The 19,740-nt window shown below is 41.1% G+C and overlaps 1 protein-coding gene across 3 annotated transcripts in view; it reads left to right on the top strand.

Annotated features, from left to right (window-relative positions):
• Positions 1-491: 491 nt before the first annotated feature.
• Positions 492-19,740, top strand: part of Amph (amphiphysin) — a 124,487-nt gene continuing 105,238 nt past the window's right edge. For all 3 annotated transcript variants that reach the window (XM_072299459.1, XM_072299457.1, XM_072299456.1), the window contains exon 1: positions 492-716. In XM_072299459.1, the coding sequence (XP_072155560.1) occupies positions 615-716 (102 nt within the window). In that variant the 5' untranslated portion in view covers positions 492-614. The remainder of the gene's footprint in view (positions 717-19,740) is intronic.

Genomic DNA, 19,740 nt, shown 5'->3' with positions numbered 1-19,740 from the left:
TATGTTTCCTATGAAATGAGTATACTTAGTCATGAGAACTTTAGGTACACCAGTAAAAACTTAAAGTTCAAAAGTGGGTGAAGAAGGCTAACTATCAGCAAAAAAAAGGAGAAAAATAGTTTTAAACCAAAACTTCCAACTTCAAGGGGCCATGAGACATTTTTTCAACGTACCAAAAAAATCCAGCTATAGTTTTCAGGATGGTACTTCTGCTTTTTGCATGAATTTTCATAATGAGTATGGACCCTCTAAATTTTTTTTGAAGGAGATGGAGCAACAGAAGATATAAAATTGCAACAATGAGGCTGAAGATCTTCGCTTTGTCCCTGTGCCTGCGGGCTTAAATATTCCAGCACCGATCAAATTCATGAAGAGCTCAATGAGCAATTAACACCTTTGAATCCTAACGTGCAAACAGGTGTTGCATGACACTCTTCCGTCGCCCACCTAAATTATTTTCTCCGGTAAATAATGAAATGAAGTCCCATGAGAGTGAGTAGTAGGGAATTCAAAAAGTAGGGGGGAAATGTTTCATTCATGTTCCTTGCCTGTTATCACCAGTTCAGTCTCGCGAACCGTTCCTTCTTGATAAGGTGTGTACCGGAACATGTATAATGAACCAGTTTTTGTGTTTGGGTGATCCGAAGATGGCTGAAAGTAAAGGTGCTTTAATCGCTAAATCCGTTTCTAAACACGCTGGCCGGGCAAAAGAAAAGGTAAATTACTTAATTGATAGCTTTTGAAGTGTTTCTTCTTTTGATACTAACTTTTTGGTGGCAACTGCCCGAAGTAAGTTGTTATTTCAATTCTATGAGAGGTCCTCCCTGCTCAGCATCTTAGCTTTGAGGGACCAAATTATAGTCGCTTTTTTCCTAATTATCACTTCTTTTTAACATTTTCCATCAAATATTCAGTTCAATCTGTCACTTTTAAGGTTGCTGTGCACTGACATAAGTGTTTACTGTCGTTGAATCGTAGTAGCAAGAGATGGAGGGCAGTGATCCCTAGTTGAGAAATTTTGTAGGTTATTCTCCTCTTATCATGTGTCAATATTTCCATCATTTTTTATTGACAACAGAATCTCACTCACTAGGATTAATTTTGCAGTAGGGAAAACTCTTCTGAGCAAGTCAAAATTTTCGGTACCCTCTATCCTAATTGATATGGTCTCAACCCACAACTCTCGTTCACTTAGATACCTGAATAATTTGAATATTTCAAGTTTTTCAAACATCTAGCCGTACTCTAATTCCAGACTCTTCTTATTCATACTGATCCATACAACTGGTCAGTGATTTTACTCTAATAAATCTTCGGAGCAGGTGTTATTTATGTCTGATCGTAAGAAACTATAATCCACCTACCGTCAAAAAGATTTTAGCAACCTTATCACCCAAACCCAGCGGATATAATGTGTAATCTGTCTAAGAAAATATCTGCCTTCATTGGTGAGGTACTTTAATTATTAATCAACAGCTTCACCGCTCATCTTAGATCAGTATCATTAGTACTGCCATTCAATATAAGAATCCTAGTTGAAGCGGAGCAAAGTTGGTTCCATGGGGGAAAAGTGAGAGGAAATACAGCAAGTGTGAACCGCCCTGCATTCACGAGCGAGTGTGGAAAATGAATGAACCGGTATGAGAATGTTTTGTTTTTGTTGTTTTCTGAGGGATAAAGCAATGACCTTTCTGTCTGGAACTGTTATCTTATCAATTTTTATACTATTATTTTCTCCTGTCACTTACTATGTCAGCATAAAGAATGAATGACATTGATATTATTTTGTGACACTTAGCTAACCTTTCATAATTAGACCAAGATTAGATATGCAATTGCTGTGCAGTCTCTTAATTATTTCACTTTTCTGGTTACTAACAGTTGTCACAGAATGAGGTGACATTTGCCTCCAATAATATATATTATTTTTTTAATCATTCTTTATTTTTTAAAGTATTTTGACTACTTGTTCACTCATTTTTTGCCAAGGGTTGAGTGTAGGGGTCATAGGGTGCCTTTTAAATATTAGAGGAAATAGGAAACTTTGAATGCAGTTTTTAACTATTTATCCAGAGAGGATGAAAGTGTAAGAGGGGGCCTTCAGTCTTTTTTTTTTAATTCTGTGCAAAACTATACCCATCGTACTAATTTGCCAGAAAGGAACATTCTCAAATGTACCGGGCGTTCATACTTGGTCAAGGGTATGGGTGAACTTTCGTTTTGAACTGACTGACTGACTTTCATAACTCTGTAATTCAATTTAACTCCCTTCAATTTGCAACTAAGTAAAGTACAATGAATAGAAATGATAGGTAATCGGCTCACCCTCTAAGAAAATCGCATGATATCTCAAATTCAATTAGGTTTCTATTAGAGAACTCTAATTAAATTTCTCAGACCTAGGTGCAAGATCAAAATGTTCCAAATTTTTATTCTTGTGGCTTACTTATTTACAATTCACAGTAGCCTTAACCAGCCCCTTGTTTTTTATCAGTAGTGCATGCTTTTGGATTGGTGCTATTCATTTCCAAGAGATTGTTTTACTACTTGATTTTGATCTGCATTATAGGTCCTGAAAATGGTAATTTAATTATCAAAATGGGTCAATTAGGGCTCTAAATCATTTATCCCCATGTTTTTTCATCAATGCTTTTAATGTGTTTTTCAAAGCCTCTCTTTGCAATGTTTCAAAAATATTGCCAAAAATAATTTAACAATCTTTTTCGACATGTTATCTATTGCAATCAGGTGCTAAAATAATTTTGTGACAACACTGCTTTATTATTGTCCCTAGCAATATTACCCTCGATAATATTCTCTCGGTCACAATGCAGCTACTTTTGCGGGACAACAGGTTTGGGTTTTCTGTAGTTTCCAACTATCCAATCCTAGTTATAGCAGGGAACTGATACTATAATGTAAGGATGAAAAAATTTTGCAACCTACAGACAATCCTGTGTCTGGAAAATAAAAAAAAAAGGGGAAAGAAACGCTGCAAATTCGCGATAAATGACTTTCGTGGACTGTTTCAACTTCTTCTGTGATCTCTATTGGGGTCTTACTGACTTGACGAGCTGATTGGAGAAATTAAATATCACTGAAGTTAATATTGCATGGAATTTCTGATTTGTCGTAGGTTGTTGTCTCATCCAGCAGACTTGCCTTAATACTGCCATGCTTCAGAAAAACGCCGTATGAACATTCTTGAGTTGCCAAATTTCCTCCGATATAACGTTTATTTTTTAGTAAAGATATGAATATTCTTCCTTGAAATTCAGGATCTTTTGGTGATATTACGAACTAAATTTTCTTAAAAATTGGAAGAAAAATATTCATAATTTTACCACGGAAGTCTTTTTTCATGAAAGGAAATTTGGTACCGCGATTTTGGGCATACGGCGTTTCCCTTTAGCAGTGGTAATTCCTGCAATTTGACAACATTGAATTTTGGCTTCTCAAATTCAAATGTACGTCTAAAATGGACCGCGTTAAGAAGAAAGGAACCATACCACGTCAGGTATTGCCAATTTAATCGGGAAATTTTCTTTTTTACATGAAAACGGTTGTGCGTTTTTTTGTGCAAATTCGAGTGAATTTTCTGCATAGCACGAAGCAAATTTCTTGAAATTTTCAAAGGAAGCCGCACGAAAGTTTTCTTGTAAAAAATTAAATCGTCCAGTTGAGTTTGGCAACAGCTGATGTGGCTTAGTTCCTTTCTGCTAAACCCGGTCCGTTTGTGAGACATGACATGGTGATAACGTTTTTTATAAGTTTTGCACGGCTGATGAATTCTTTCAAAAGTTCGAGTCAGAATGTTGCTTCGTTTTCCTCTTTAAAAAAAGGAAATATGAGAAGCAATTAGGCAACGTTCGCCGTAGTTAAGCCTCTTCTGTACAATTAATCGATACCTACCGTGTATTAGATATCCGTGTGACGTAAGATTTAATAGCGTATACCTAAAAAGAACAAGCCTGAGCGCAACTTTCTTTGAGACATTACGCGTCGGCCAGAAATCATCCTCAGCGTCGAGAAGCGACCAAATTAGACGCCCGAGCTACCTCGTACCATAATGCTGCCGTGCTAAGGAAGAACGCCGTATGAGCTTTCAGGCGTTGCCAAATCTCCGTCGAGAAATCTCGAATTTTCGGACATATTTGTAAACTTTTGTCCTCCAATTTTTTGAAGAATTTTGTTCGTGATTTGATCTAAAGTCTCTGAAAATCTCGAGGAAAAATATGCATAACTGTCTTCAGAAATTAATATTTTCTGAGAGGCAATTTGGCAACATTCGAATGCTTATACGGTGTTTTTCCTCATCACGGTAGAATGAAAGTGCGTCCACACCGAAAGAGAACGATACGATTCAAAAATGACCGTCTCGGAGCCGTCTCGTCTCTTGTCAATCAAAGTAAAAATCGTTCTTCCGAGCTTTCTTGCGCGGCGTCGCGTCAGCTTGATTGCTCGCCGCGCCCAGGAAAAACCACGCAAGTGCGCTCGGACCGCCGTTGAACATACGCGGGTCTTGACGGGACGGGCGGAGCTTTCGTCCGCTCCTTGATTGACTTCACCTTGTCGCCTCGCCGAGAGACTGTTTATCTTCGTGGTTGTTCTAAACGTCTCGATTTATCCCGCCTCGATTCGGGACGGGTCGCTTTAAGTGGGAAGAGGCCCGTCGGGACGACACGGGCGCCCCAGCGAATTTCCCCGGTTTTTATCCTTTTCAGGGTTGCCACATTTTGGGAAAACCTCACTGATAAAAAAAACTCCGGGCGTGGAAGCCGTACTTACGGGCTACATAGACATACCGTCCGCGTTCCGGGTTCAGAAGCCGTAAGTTCCGGGCGTAGCAGCGGAGCAATCGAAGCTATGCTCCAGCACCGGGAACTTTTGGACTCTGAGCCCGGAACGGACGGTATGTCTTTAAAGCCCGTAAATTTTTTTTTCAGTGCGGGAGATGTCAGGAAAAATGACGTAAGATCTCGAAGGAAATTATCAATTCATCTCTTTATCTACTCTCTGAACTATGTTTGATGTTTCGAACAAGAAATGTCGCGTGGAAACTATTTAGATAATGTGTTTTTTAACCATGCCACGTGTCTTCAAATGTTGAAGAGTTTTACCAAAATTTGTTTGGATTTCAGAGAAGTTCATCTTTTAAATTCTGAAGCAACTCTGCGTGACTCGTCCAGTTTTCTTACCCTAGCGGAAGTAGACATTATTTGGGGGGGGGGGGGGGGGCACTTTTTCAAGGAAGGTCCGGCTGGGTCCCTCCCGAAAACTTGTTCTCTCCATGATTTAACAATACTTAGGACTCGAATGCACGAAAAACTCAGGGATTTTCGCTTGTGAGGAAATTTTGCAATAGGAACAAACCCTTTTTTTCGTAAGAAATGAGAGGGAAAACAAGAAAGAACGCAGATTTTTTTTTTAATTTTTCGGTTCTACGCGTACTGATCTTTTTGCAGATTGATGAATTTTCCGTGAGGGACATTTTGAGACTGCTGCCGCAAACAATATTTGCCCCCAAGAACTCTCGGCACCCTTGTTAAGGTTTACTCGTTTTACCTAAATAAAAAGAAACTGATTTCCTTGGAATGCAGCTATGTCATCGAATCAGACCCTAAACGAGTCGTCCCTTTTTAAAAGATGACATAGCTCTGGAAAAAACTCTCGCCCTGGAAGCCGTACTTACGAGCTCTATAGACATACCGTGCGCATTCCGGGCTCAGAGGCCGGAAGTTCCGGGCACAGCACCCGGAGTAATCGAAGCTACGGCTCCAGCACCCGGAACTTTTCGACCTCTGAGTCCCGAACGGTCGGTATGTCTGTATGATCCGTAACTTTTCTTTCACTGCGCCTCGACGGAAAATCTTCCGACGTGTCGTCAAGCCCGCTCTAAAATTGATTCCCTGCACAGAGACACGGGGCAAAATTAGATCACGTTTTGCCGCGCCGGGCCGGGAAGGTGTCCACACGCGTGTTATAGCCGCATGCGAATGTCCGCGTGTGAGTGAGAGCTGAGTCAGTGTGCGTGTTTTCCCTTTTTTTTCGGGGTATTATTTGCACTCAGTACGGAGTTAATTTTAACCCGCGGTTGCCAGCTCCGTCCACCCGTGCAACGGCTTCCGTGCAGAATTCGATGACGTCAGGGCCGTTACGGCAGCGCGGTGTGAATCTGTCTCTGGGCGTTGATTATCTGTCTCGAGCGCGGTTGCCAAATAGTGCGGGAAATGGGTGTTTTCCGAGAGGGCGAGAGGTGCCTTTGCGGGCGGGGCGGCAAGGGTGGAAGAAACCGAAATAAGTGCAGTGTTTGATCCTGAGCCAAACTTTTTTACCGGCGTAGTGCGGCGCGACTGACCCGGCGAACTGCATGCTTTCGTTTCCCCACATTGCGGGTTCCCGGTTTAGGTTTGATCTTGATTTCGGCTCCGGGATCCAGTGCACCGGACCCGAAATCGATGCCAATCCGTGCGGAATGGCCTAGTGGTCGCTGTGATGCTTGGAAATCGACCTCTTATTGGATTTGAAACACATTCTCCTCTTCATAGCTAAACGATTTCTGAGCTATTATTTGTGTCACACCAATCAGAAATCGCCGGCAGTGCGTACTGTTTCAACGAATCACAATGTATGGCATAATGAAGGTTTGGTTGTGGTTGGGGATGTCATTTAATAACACGATGTGCGATCGGAGCGCCTTCATTTTTCCAAGATACTCTAAGCTTTGCAACGCAGTCAGTTTAGTTGCCTATCCGAAGAAAACCGAACGGAGGACACTGCTTTCGCTGCAAGCTCTCGCGAATGTGCCATTTTGTACCGTGTTGTTTCGAAGGAAAATGCGCCCTTTTTTCACTCATGGCAAAATAATCAGGACTCTCTTTTTGTTCTTTTCTTCCTGAATCTTATGCGTATCTATTCATCACTAATGGCTTGCATGTCGCCGGCGATTGCTAATTTCTTGCGACATTATTTTGCACTGCCGAAGACGCTGCGTCTGAAAGCTCATTTTTCACTGACAAAAAACTCCGACCGTGGAAGCCGTTCTTACGGGCTATTTAGACATACCGTCCGCGTTCCGGGCTCAGATGCCGAAAGTTCAGGGCGTAGCAGCCGGAGCAATCGAAGTTACGGCTCCAGCACCCGGAACTTTCGGCCTCTGAGCCCGGAACGGACGGTATGTCTATATAGCCCGTAACTTTTTTTCAGTGATGTAATTAATGGCAGTGGAAGGCATTATGAGTGCTCTCTATTTTAGAACGATCACTCATATTGACTGGGGAATTTGATGGATCGTAAAAGTAGCCATGATGTGATGTAGTTCATGGCACTGAGTCTTCAAACTTTTGCTATGTTTTTGAGTACTTACTCTCAATCAGTTACAAAAAAGTAGACCAACTAACTTTGAGTTTTTGAGAGTTTGCAGGATCTATAAAGCGATCGAAAGAAACGATCAAAAGACGAAGCTCTGAACCCGAAAAAAAACTATACGGAACGTAGAAAGGTGGAATTTGCAAAACTTTGTATAAATGCTCTTATTTCGATCCTTCCTCTGTTGCCGGCGAGGAACCAGTGTCTTCTAGCGCGAATCCTTGAATTTATTCATGTGCCAGGATTTTCGTTGAAAGATCGGAGAAAACATTGCTCAAGGTCGACATTCGTGGAAAATGGTCCCAGTAAATTAGATAAGTAGCGGGAAAATAGTTTAATCGCCACGAAGGAGATTGTGCGAGAAAATCATACACGCATGGTCTGGCACGGTTACTGAGAATTCACGATGGGATTCTAGAATATTACACGCAAGACTCGAAGACAAAATATTCTCTCCTAAGATTAGCTGTCACCAGTTTTTAAGCGTGGAATTTTTAGTATGTAATTATCGATTGATTTTTACTTTCTCGCTTCCCTTACTTCAGACGGTCTGAAATGTACAGATAGGTACTACTCATCCTCTGTAGAAAATATTTTATGGTGTGTTAATGAAAGAAATCTGGAGGGGAGGTTCTGGTTCTATTTTTTACCCAGATTTCTTGGTTGCCTCAATCAAAAGTACGACTTGCGCGAGTATGAACGGTACGATTGATTCAACCGGAAGTCTGGTCGCGATACAACCGGAAATTCCACCCACAAAATGAATTTAGAACTTTTGGTTCTGCGGACTAATCTTTTTCCCACTTAGGTTCAACCACCGAAACAAGATTATGCGACCAACGTAGCCGACCCGTTAAACGATTACTACTTAAAAAAATTCAGTGACCCAGTGTGTTTGACAGCGTTCCAGACATTTAATTACCAAATTAGTACGATTGCCTTAATTTAAGAGAAATTAGTTCTTTTGAGGAAAATTATATCCCTCCAAAATTCAACGATCACAGCGCCCAGACCGTTTTGTCAGGGAGGCATTTTGCCAAATCGTCCTATCCACAACCCGTCTCTTTATGTCTTCTATGCAGCGTTGCCAGCGATGACTATCCTAAAATCGTTAATTTTCAAATAAACTGGAAAAGCTCATTTCGTCGTCCTTTTTCGTATGGACACCTCCAGACCCAAAAAGAAGGGGAATTTTCTCATGTTCTACTCAAACTTTGGGTTTGTCTCATCGTATCGATCTGTTAGTGAACTCTGCCGTGCTAAGGCGAAACGCCGTATGAGCATTCGAGAGTTGCCAAAATTCCTTCGACGAAATGCTAATTTTTGAGGAAAGTTACGCATATTTTCCCTTGAAATTTTTAAGGACTTTAAGTGAAATTTCGAACTAAATCATCTTGAAAATTGGAAGAAAAATATTCATAAGTTAATCAAGAAATTTATGTTTTATAAAAGGAAATTTGGCAACGTCTGAAGGCTCATACGTCGTTTTTCCTTAGGACGGCAGAACTGCATTTCGTTTCTTATCACGCGGCGCCAATTTGGCAACTTCCCCTCAGTCGGGCGGCTCTTGATCTTCCTTCTTCCTCTCGTGTTTATCTATTAATAATCTCTTATGAAAATGACCTAAATTTCATCGGGTGGAAATGATTTGGACGTGCCCTAGTCGCCTCAAGGTCCCCCTCCCCGCTCCCCCGGCGAGTGTCTCCCTCCCAATTGAAGATTTTTTTGCCCCCTAAAGCCACAAAACCCGACTCGGAGCCGCATCTTGGGTCTAATAATACACTCCAGGTATGTCGCCCGGCGGTGGCGGTATGTGGCATTGTAGCGTGTGTAACACCAGCCCCGACTCGTTATCACGCAATCGTGCGGCGGCGCACAGTGGATCGAGTCGATCAGAGATCTCGGACATGAAATTTTTAACTAAAATTGCAAATTTTGATGTTTATTTCTTCACATTTTAAATTCAAAGGGTTGCTTCTCAAAGAAAATTTCACGAGGAAACCAATGGAACCACTTTTAGAACCTCAAAATTTTGTATAAACGGAGTTATAAGCTCTTAAAGTTTCCAAATTTTGTCCGACCTTTCCCACTGTCGCGATCCATTGTGCGGCGTGTTCGTGGCTCGACGCCACGTGACGAGACGTTTGCGAGGAAAACAGATCGAATCCTCCGGATGTTCGGTTTCCTGAAACGGTGAACGATGACTATCATCAATTGTTGAGTTTTTTTTTTTTGGTTTTCATTTTTATATCCGCTGCCCAGGACTTGTCCGAAAAACATGAACCCGCTAATGATAATTGGCACCATGTTTTTATCATGACAGCGTAATCTCAGGTGCGTGGTTAGAAACTGATGAAGGATTGAAGAAGTCTTTGCTATAAAATGTCTCGAACAAGGATTTCAAAGGACATTTCAATCTTTTTAAAGAGGAAATTACGAGGACCGGAGCGTCCCCCTCCCAGCCTTCTCCTTACCTGACACCGAAGAATTAATCACCGTCGAAACATTAAACAGTCAACGCTGAGTTGTATTCATGTTGTGTTGCTTGAACCTAAAAGTTTCCTAAAGTTGGTTAGGAAGTGACGAAGGATTGGAGAAGGCCCTGCTCTAAAATGTCTCAAACAAGGATTTCAAGGGCCATTTCAAGCTTTTTAAAGAGGAAATTATAAGGACCGGATTGTCACCCTCCCAGCTTTCCCCTACCCCTAACACCAATGAATCAATCATCACTGGAACATTACAACAGTTAACGCTGAGTTCCAAGGTTGCCAAATTGACATAAACAATTTTTTTTAAATTATGCACCTGCACAATTTTCATCCTCATTTTTTCCGATTTTTGTATGAGATCTGAGGAGAAATCAGTGAAATTATCAGTCAGAGATGCCCAAGATTCTCCTGATTAATACGCAATTTACGGAGGCAAATTTTGCGACATCGAAATGCAGTCACGTTTTAGGCCTGGATACACGCTCAAATTTCCATCAATTTCCGATCGAATGGTGACTGGTGCGCACCATCTACCATCAAATTTTTACGGCCTGCAAAAATTTGACCGGCATTTTTGTCATCATTTTGATCGGAAATTGACGGAAATTTGAGCGTGTATCCAGGCCTTTTCGTAAAGGAAACGACGCATTGTATGAACATTTCTAAAATCCTCCAAACATCGGGGGAGGCCTATAGTTGTTGGATGCAGTTTGCAAGTTGCCAGATCGGTCACGTATGTAGTGACTGCCTGAAATCTGCATTGCAGCGGTCACCGACCGACTACACTGAAACTCCTGCATCCAGCGACAGGAAGCGACGGCGGCGGCGTTCTGCCGTGATAGCGAAGAGAGCAGTAAGTACATTCCTGTATGAACCATGGTTAGCACATGCTTAAATGCGTCTCGAGGTTCATCCCAGCATGTACTATCGTTATCACGGCGGCGTTGGTAAGGCTTCGCGAGCGGCTGGTCGATCGCCTCGCGAATAATGAATATGCACAGATGCATCATTGTGAGTAGGTGAGTTTATTTAGGTCGCCGCTAGCTGGGCACCGGACACCGCTCACCGTCTGAAGAGGGGGGAAATCCACCACTAGTGGAATCGGAAAGGGGGGTCTCACTGTCCCAGAGTGCGACGTGGTTACGCGGCTCTGGATCCACTTATGATCCTTTAATTTACTTCCAAATTTTCTTGAGAGAAGGAGAAAAAAGTATCGAATTTTTCAGCATATGTATAATTCTTCAATCCCAAGTAATTTCGAGTAGTCTAAAATCTACGCAACAGATATAAGGAGAACAATTTGACATCATTCTTGAAGTCTATGCAAATTCTTGCTCTTCTGGGAAAAACACGTTTGAGGAATTGCGTTGAGTAGTCCCGTTAAAAATAATGTACGACGGAGTGCGACGTCGCAAACCGGTTATGTGATTGCCGATTACATACCGGCGCATATGTATATTTTAATTCCAATAATTGCAAGTATCAGCTAACAACATATGAATCTCCGAGCGGAAAAAGGAGAATCGCATTTTGGAGTGCAATTCCCGAATAAATCACCTGATCCTTCCTCCCTGATTTTGACAACGTTCGAATTTCCATTCAGCTTTTTCCCCTAGAATATCAGGGTTTGTCATCAAACAACAGATGTACGTACTTCGAGTAGTCAAGTCTTCGTGGGTTGTGACTCTAATATTCACTCGTTCAAATTCGACTCATGACGACTTTCACTTTTTGAACCTCCTGAAGAAGTTCCAAACGTTGAAAGAAAAGTCACTCACTGACTCGAAGCGAAGGAGGCAACTCTGCGGCAACGTCTCCGAACTACCGAAAAAGCATCAGACCAGGGACCGATATCGACACCTGATGAATGCAGACACGTCCGCAGATTCGAGTGACGCTTCGATGCGCTTTCTGTGCCGCGCGCACCGCCGTGACCATTGCAAGCGCCGGAACTTTGCGCAACTGCATCCGCTGGGCCGATGGCTTAACGAGGTTATGTGTAAGGGAGGGCGTTCCGTGCCCACTGGAAAGGACCCGCACGAAGGGTTCGTCTGGTTTGATAGGATATTAGTAAGGACATCATTTGTGAAGCCCGGTCGAGTTTGGCACAATTTCAGAGAAGATTTCATGAGAGTGTAGAAAAACTCCGAAACAGGGGAACATTACTCGAAATTCTCTGAGTATCATAAAGAGTCCCATGAATTTCGTTGAAATCGGTTCCAAATGAAATCTAATGATGAAACAATCTTCCTCCGAAAGTTAAAGTTTTATTTCCAAGCTCAATTTGACATTATGACGTCGCGAAGTACACATTTTGTAGTATGTAAAATAATATCAACAGATAAAGTTGTGCCCTTAATATTAAAAAAAATGTTCAATTAACATTGCTTTCGAAGCGAAGAACTTAAAAATTTTAGAATTTTTAAGAGGCGCGTTAAAGATGGCGCGGAGCCTCTTACGCCAATATCTCAATGACATTGATACTAACGCCTTGATACAACTATTCGTGCTCTAAGGACATCCGTGTTGCATGCTAAAAATTGAAGGCGCTCCGGTCGCTCTAGTCAATATAGCAGCAGCGCCCGCAAAGCGTGTGGCACGCCGCGCCGTTACGAATTTTTAGCAATATGAAATTCTCTGATAAAGATAGAAACTATGGAGAGAGGACAGAAAGAATATTTTCGAACCATTTTCACCGATCAGGATGCTTTATCCCACCGCCACACCTAGGCGTCACAGTGTGCCCCTGCGAGCACTGCTTTATTGGCTTGAAAGATCGAAGCGCCTTCAATTTTTAGCACGAAACATGGATGTCCATCGATCACGAATAGTTGCATCAAGGCGTTAATACTGATATTATTGCTCTATGCTCGAATATTAATACTGAAGCTTGAAAAAAAATCGCCGTGTGACACTCGAGCACTGCCAAAAAAGGAGAGTGTAGACTTCAAAACCCGTAATCAAAGTTATTCAACTTTGCAGCCTTTTTGAGATGAAAGCAACTTTCTTAAAGTTTCTAAAAATACCAGTTTTCTCGACAATTTCAGGAAATTAGCTCCATCCTAAAGAGAAAATTCCTTGACATTTCAAGAGAGCCAAAACGACTGTTTCTCTCGTTCAAAAATATTTCGTCCGATGAAATTTGGCAATAGCCGATATCCCATCGTTCTCCCTCGAGAAATAATGCACTTTTATACCCTGACAGTCCAGTGTCCACTACCATTATTTTTTATTCGTGTGACAATAGAACGTTCCCGGGAGAAAATAATCCTACGTCAAAACACAATCCGGAAGCTTTAAAACAGTTTTCCAATTAATTGAAGGAAATTATCGATCTCTGCGCCCAGCACCAGTACCATGAAGTGAGCTTTCGTTCCCAGCAACATCGCTTGGAATCCGAACAATCCGTTGCAATTGCGGGCAACAATTCGCTTCAAAAGACCCATCGAAATTCGTCCAATCAGAGTCAGAGTTCGTCCTCAACGCGCGTAATCGGATTGCCTGCTGCCTCCTTTTCCGGATAAATGCCAACGAATCTCATCTTCGCCCCCGGAGAAGTGAGTCCTGAAACGGCCGAATCGGTTCCAATTGAAATGAGAAACGGTAAATCGGTCTGTCACAAATTAATTCGATTGGGAACGAAACTCTTCAGCTCCGAACTCTTCACTAAAAGTCTAAGATGTCTCAATCAAATCAGGATGCGCCTTCATTTCGAGCGCATAGGCAACAATGCATCCCCGGCGCCACAATAGTGGTATTCACGTCGCCGTTAATTAACGAAACGCTTCAAAAATTAAAATTGGCCGGCCTCAATTAGAAAAAGTTGAACCATATCAAACGTTGTTTAATTTCCTCTAGTATGATTTTTTTTTGTAGAAAAACTGAGCAGCATTCTAATTTGAATTTTTGTGAGTATTTTCTAAAAGTTACGGAAATGTCACGAACAGTTTCAAGGTGTTGTGTTGTTTCGATTTCTATAAAAAAAAATGAAACATGACAAGAAATTACTCAATGAGAAATACATTCGCGTCAACTCTCATCGTTAAATGGTAAATGCACCAAACTTACGTAGAATACGCACTTACGTGCGTTCTGTATAACGTCTTTCATTTTCACCATCCACCAGAGTCCGTTTCAAATACAGTATGTTATAACTCGTCATTTTTCGCTATTTGCGTGGAATAAAGTGACGAAATTCCCTATTCCACGCATATAGCGAAAATGAACAACTTATCTGAAACGGGCTATCAAATATCATGCCCCCAATTCACCATGTACTCTCTGTTTCGGTAGACCGTCCTTTTGGTGTTGGTTGTCTGACACAAAGGCGGGTCCTGCAATTTGGCAACGCCGGATTTCCTCCATTTAAACCTATTCTAAATAATCGATTCTTGTCGGAGCACCTGGCTCCTCCAAGTATCGATACATTTCCATATGTTTAAAATGAGAAAAGACAATGTTGCCAATTTGTTGGATCCGCCAATGGTCTGACAACATCTCAACTCGTGCTGTAATAAATGATAGAAAGAGTACTCGATGGAGCGCTGAAATCACAATTCACTGAATCTTTTATCGGAACCAAATTTTTACCGGCGAAGTTTTAACCTGGAAATTCGACGATAACACCTTCTCCTAATTTGTAAATAAAATCCGATTATTGTGTTTTGGTTTGTGGACAACTCCTTCGATCAGTGGCTCTGAGTCAACAATCATAACGTTCTATTTATGTTTGTTAATCCGCGAAGCGTTGCTTAGTTTTCCAACGTGTAATTCATCAATTGTTCGCACTAAATTTATCACCTCGGAGTTGAACAAAAAAAATAAATGTTGTGCTAGGACCAAGCCATAACTGAAGCGTTGCCGCTCACTATTCTTATTTCTCATTCTTACGTATGTCTCCACTCACTGTGCTTTATAACTTAGCTGATTCTTAGCGTATAGATACTTCTGTCGTCTCCAATCGAATACTTGTAGAACGCAGTGTGCACTTTTTGTAATAATCATCTATGGATTTGCTCACATTTGTGTCGAAACCTTAAATTGAATGAATCCCGTGGTGCTGCCGAATTTTGTTGTGTGAAAAAAACTGTCTTGAACTAATATTATCCGAATTTGTGTTGAATGATCCACAAAAATTAGGCATAATCTTAAAAGCAACAATTTTAACACGATCGAACTATGTGATTCCTGAATCACTTTAATGTTAAGATTTGTAATTTTGTAAACCTTGCCATTGTTGCTGATCTATTGTGGTGAGGCACTCGTTATATGAGGATCATTTGAGCGTGTTTTATGGTTTATACAAGGATAAGATACTTACCCAACCGTTACTTTTTACGTGGAAAATTAATGAAAATATTGCCATCTGAATAGCATGTCGTTAGATTCCTCTACTTCGGTCTTTGCAGTGATGCCTGTGAAGCAGTTATTGCGAATTTTATTCATCATAAATGGATGGAATTTGTTTTATAAGTAGACGAAGAAACTATGACGATTTATTTCTGTAAGGCAGTGGGTGTCGTCATCCACCGTGTTTTTCAAAGGGCGATATCTTTATCAATATCGGGCGTAGAAACTTGGCATTCCTATGGATCTCATCTCTTTTTGCGCATTTGTAAGATCAGCCACTAAGACATAATTTTATGACCGTTACACTGCCGTTCTAAGGAAGAACGCCGTATGAACCTTCAGGCGTTGCCAAATTTCCTTTGATAAAACACGAATTTCCTGTTCAATCAATGAATATTTTTCCTCCAATTCTCTAGATGATTTTTCTCGCAATTCCACCGAAAATTTCTAAACATTTCCAGGAAAAATATTCAAAGCTTTCCTCAAAAACAAACCTTTTATTAAAAGAAATTTTGGCAACTTCCGAATGTTCTTGCGGCGTTCTTTCTTAGCATGACAGTACACTGCCGTGCTAAGGAAGAACGCCGTATGAACATTCGAGAGTTGCAAAATTTCCTTCGATAAAATGATTATTTTTGAGGAAAGTTATGAATATTTTCCCCTTAAATTTTCAGAGTCTTTAGATGAAATTGCGAACAATATTATCTGAAAAATATGGAGGAAAATAGTCATAAGTTTACCGGGAAATTTGCGTTTTATGAAAGGAAATTTGGCAACGCCCGAAGGTTCATACGGTGTTCTTCCTTAGCACGGCAGAGCTGACCTACTCTTACTGACCTATGTTTGGTTATAATCGTTAGAGCACTAATAAAGGAACGCGAGACGCGAATCAGTAGGTATTCTTACCACTCAGCGTTTCACAAGAATGCGTAAGGAAGTTTGTTAGGGGAGGGGGAAGGTAAAGCTGGGTCGCTTCGCAGTGAATTTATTATGGTCGCATGTAAGTACCCACGTATCTTTTTTCTGCAGTAGCTGTGTTTTTCTCAGATCTTTGGAGTGTGAAGGACGTGAAGACAATTCTATGGATCGTCTCCTTTGCACTGATGTCGGATGAACACAGAAAATCTCTATTCTTCAACGAAAGTTGATTAAAGCTGCGCTTTAAATCACGCGCTTTGGCAATGTCATTAATTCTCCGCTCTTCCCGAGCCTCTGTGTGGAGAAATCGGGAAAAATACGACGATAAAGACATAAACGCCCACGAAACAATGGCTGACAGAAGTCTTGCTCATTTCATCGGCTCTGAAAATCGCCGAGGCTCGAAAGTACCCAACTTTGCGCGGTATTAATGGGCGATACATATTCATGCTCGCAAACTTGATTATTAGCCAAGTTCTGTGTCGGAGCGCATGGATGAGAATGGAGGAGCTTTCCAGCAATCGAGAAGGAAGTTTGGAAATAAATTATGTATCGCGATTTTATTATTATTTTTTTTTTTCGCGTTCAGTTATATCTCTCCAGAGACTAATTTTTCCTGGAAACGATTGATCTTTATACCAAAACTTATTCTGTAAATTTCATTTCCAAATCCGTTTTTAGTCAGTTTTTCGGAAAAATTGCAGGAAAAAATGTTAGCAAAACTGCAATGCTACAATGGTTCCTTTTTTAAAAATATTGTTCATGTACAAAGATATTTAATGCAGCGAACATTATTGATGTTTCTCCGGTAGTGAATCGCACTTCAACTGGCTTTCGCGTAATAGAGTCAGTTTGGATCATAATTGTCAGCTCTAGCGAGTAAATAATGAATTGTTGTCGTGAAAACATGGAATCAATTATATTGCATGGGCTTCAGATCTGGCACTCCAGGGTCAAGCATTAAGCAGGAGACAATGCCACAATGACGTCAAAAAACACTACTAACAAAAAGCTTGGAGTTTCTGCAGTTCACACGAAAAAAAAACCTGAAGTTGTGGATCTGGTTTGGGTTGGCACTGACGCTAGTGAATCATGCACACTTAGACATTTTCCACTTTTCTGTCAGACAGGCGAATATGACGTTCCCTCGACAAAACGAAGTGGGTCACGGCATCCTTCTTGTTTCTCGAAAATGACATCAATCGCTGATTTAGAAACTTGTAAACATAAAATGAAATGTTGACGTGCCTGGTCATGGATTTTTTGGGAAAAGAACAAAATATTCAAATTTGAACCAACTTGCAATCCTGTTTTTGTGCACCTCTGCTAAATATGCAAATCAAGCGAGCGGAGAATAAAGAAATAAAGCTTGGAGACACTACTTAAAACTGAAAAGGGCTTTTCGGGGGTGGTTAAGTGCAACCCTTATATCAAGCAGGGAACAAAAAATGATGATAAATCAAAACCCTCCACATCCGCATTTACAATCTGACAGTATTGCAGCGCAGTGCAGCAAGTTGCACTCATTGTCAGCACGTAGCACCCGCACTCTCTTTTCAAAGGTGCCCGCCCGGGCGAATTTCGTAAACAATGCACCATTGTTCCGCGCCGGCGTCTGACATTTCCAGATTAAGATACTCGTACACTTCCCAAGTGAGTGCGGTCTCTATACGAGCCTAAAGCTTACTTTTCCTCCGTTCCATCAAACACATTGAAACCAGTCGAGTAGAAAGTGCACCTTACGGTATAGATACGCGCCGCCGTGCTCAGGAAGTACGCCGTTTGAGCCATCAGGGTTGCCAAATTTCCTTCGACAAATCACGAATTTTCAGGCAAATTTGTGAATATGTCTCCTCCGATTTTCTAGAGGATCGCGTTCGTAATTTGATCTAAAAATTCTGAAAATTTCAAGGGAAAATATCCACAATTTTCTTCAAAAATAAATATTTTCAAGGAAGAAATTTGGCAACATTCGAACGCATATACGGTGTTGTTCTCTTAGCACGGCAGTACGGATACAGCTTCAGCGTTTCACGACCGGGGTCTGGGTCTCCTGTTTAATTATGAAGTCTTGGCGGGAACACCCGGCTGAATAGCAGCAACTCGGATGTTTGCTCCCTCGTGAAGTTGAGGTATCGAGTTGAGTTTTTTATAGCCCTCACACGAATTGATGAAGAGACTAAAAAAGCACGTATTTCTGTCTAGACCGTTGCGAGTTTTCTGACGTATCTCTTTTTTTTTTAAGGCTGGCATGTCACCGCTCTGCACGACATTTATTCTCATGATTCGTTGTCTTTTCAGAATGATCTTCGGAAAAGTCTGTGTGTAAAGCTCAGGCAATTTTCTCCTCAAAATATAATGTACAAGCCGAAATTGTGTAAGGTTTCTATCAAGATACGGAGTTTCCTATTTTTGCCGTCGAGCCTAAGGCGTATCTATTCATGATCAGCGTGTCTTCACCTATTGAATTTTTGTCCCTGTCAATAGTGATTGTAGTCGAACCGCTGCGTCATTCGATATAATATCCAACTCTCGGTTCAAATGTAAACAAACACAGAACCTTGTTTCTGATTCGTGTCCTTTGCGCCATGGTGGGAAAATGCGTCCAAGTGTTTCTTACAATCGAAAGTTCTCGTATTTTTTAAGTCCTTACTTGATTTATGACCGGTCAGTGACTAAATTTTAGTAAATTAACACAATTAACTTATGAAGAATGCGTACATGGAGTTATGTTAGTTTATTTTGGTTTGAGCCAAGAGTTCGATATTATATCGAATGACATAGGCACTAAATCAGTCTATTGTTGAAGTTGATAGACAAAGAAGACGAATTGAGAGAATGCAGAGTGTGCAAAATTTCAAAATCGTGAGTTGTTAAACGCTGACTCCGCGAGTTTAAATATTAGAGCCTCACACAAGGCGGAACGACGAGCTGCCAGCGCAAAACGCGCATTGGCGCATACAAACCTAACTGGGATACCTCACGCATTGCGCAATGCGTGAAGTATCCCAGTTAGGTTTGTAGGCGCCAATGCGTGTTTTGCGCAATGCGTGAAGTATCCCAGCTAGGTTTGTAGGCGCCAATGCGCGTATCGCGCTGATCGCCCTCGCCTCGCCTTAGCGTGCCACGGCGCTTCAAGCAACTTTTATGCAACAGAGGTGTTGCACAGTATCATTGAAAAAAAAATATCATTGAAATTGAAGACGCACCAATACATTAAGAATGACAAGCATCCTTTGAGAGTACGGAACTTTCAACGCCAAATAAATCAAGATACTACGGCACAAAAAGAGACCGGTACTCCAAAAACTCACTAAGTCCTATCATCCGTATTTAATAACGTTTGGCATAATTTTTGAATTTTATTAGAGAAAAAAGTGACTGGATTTAGGCAGAAAATTCTTGATTATGCTGTCGAGAAGATTTTTTTTTTTCAATCAAGAATAAAATAGCTGAATGAAAGCGGGTTTCTGCTTGATGTAAGTGACTTTTCTTTTGTATAAGCATCTGTCCTTCTTTAAACAAGCATTATTTTCTTTATTGATTCGTAAGAAAATCTTCCTCGGCGGTTAGTTTGAGCATATTTCGGCTTGAATCAAGTCACTTTTTCCTCTAG

This window comes from Bemisia tabaci, chromosome 4 (assembly GCF_918797505.1).
Source record: "Bemisia tabaci chromosome 4, PGI_BMITA_v3".
Taxonomy (NCBI): domain Eukaryota; kingdom Metazoa; phylum Arthropoda; class Insecta; order Hemiptera; family Aleyrodidae; genus Bemisia; species Bemisia tabaci.
This window is presented reverse-complemented; position numbering and strand designations above follow the sequence as displayed.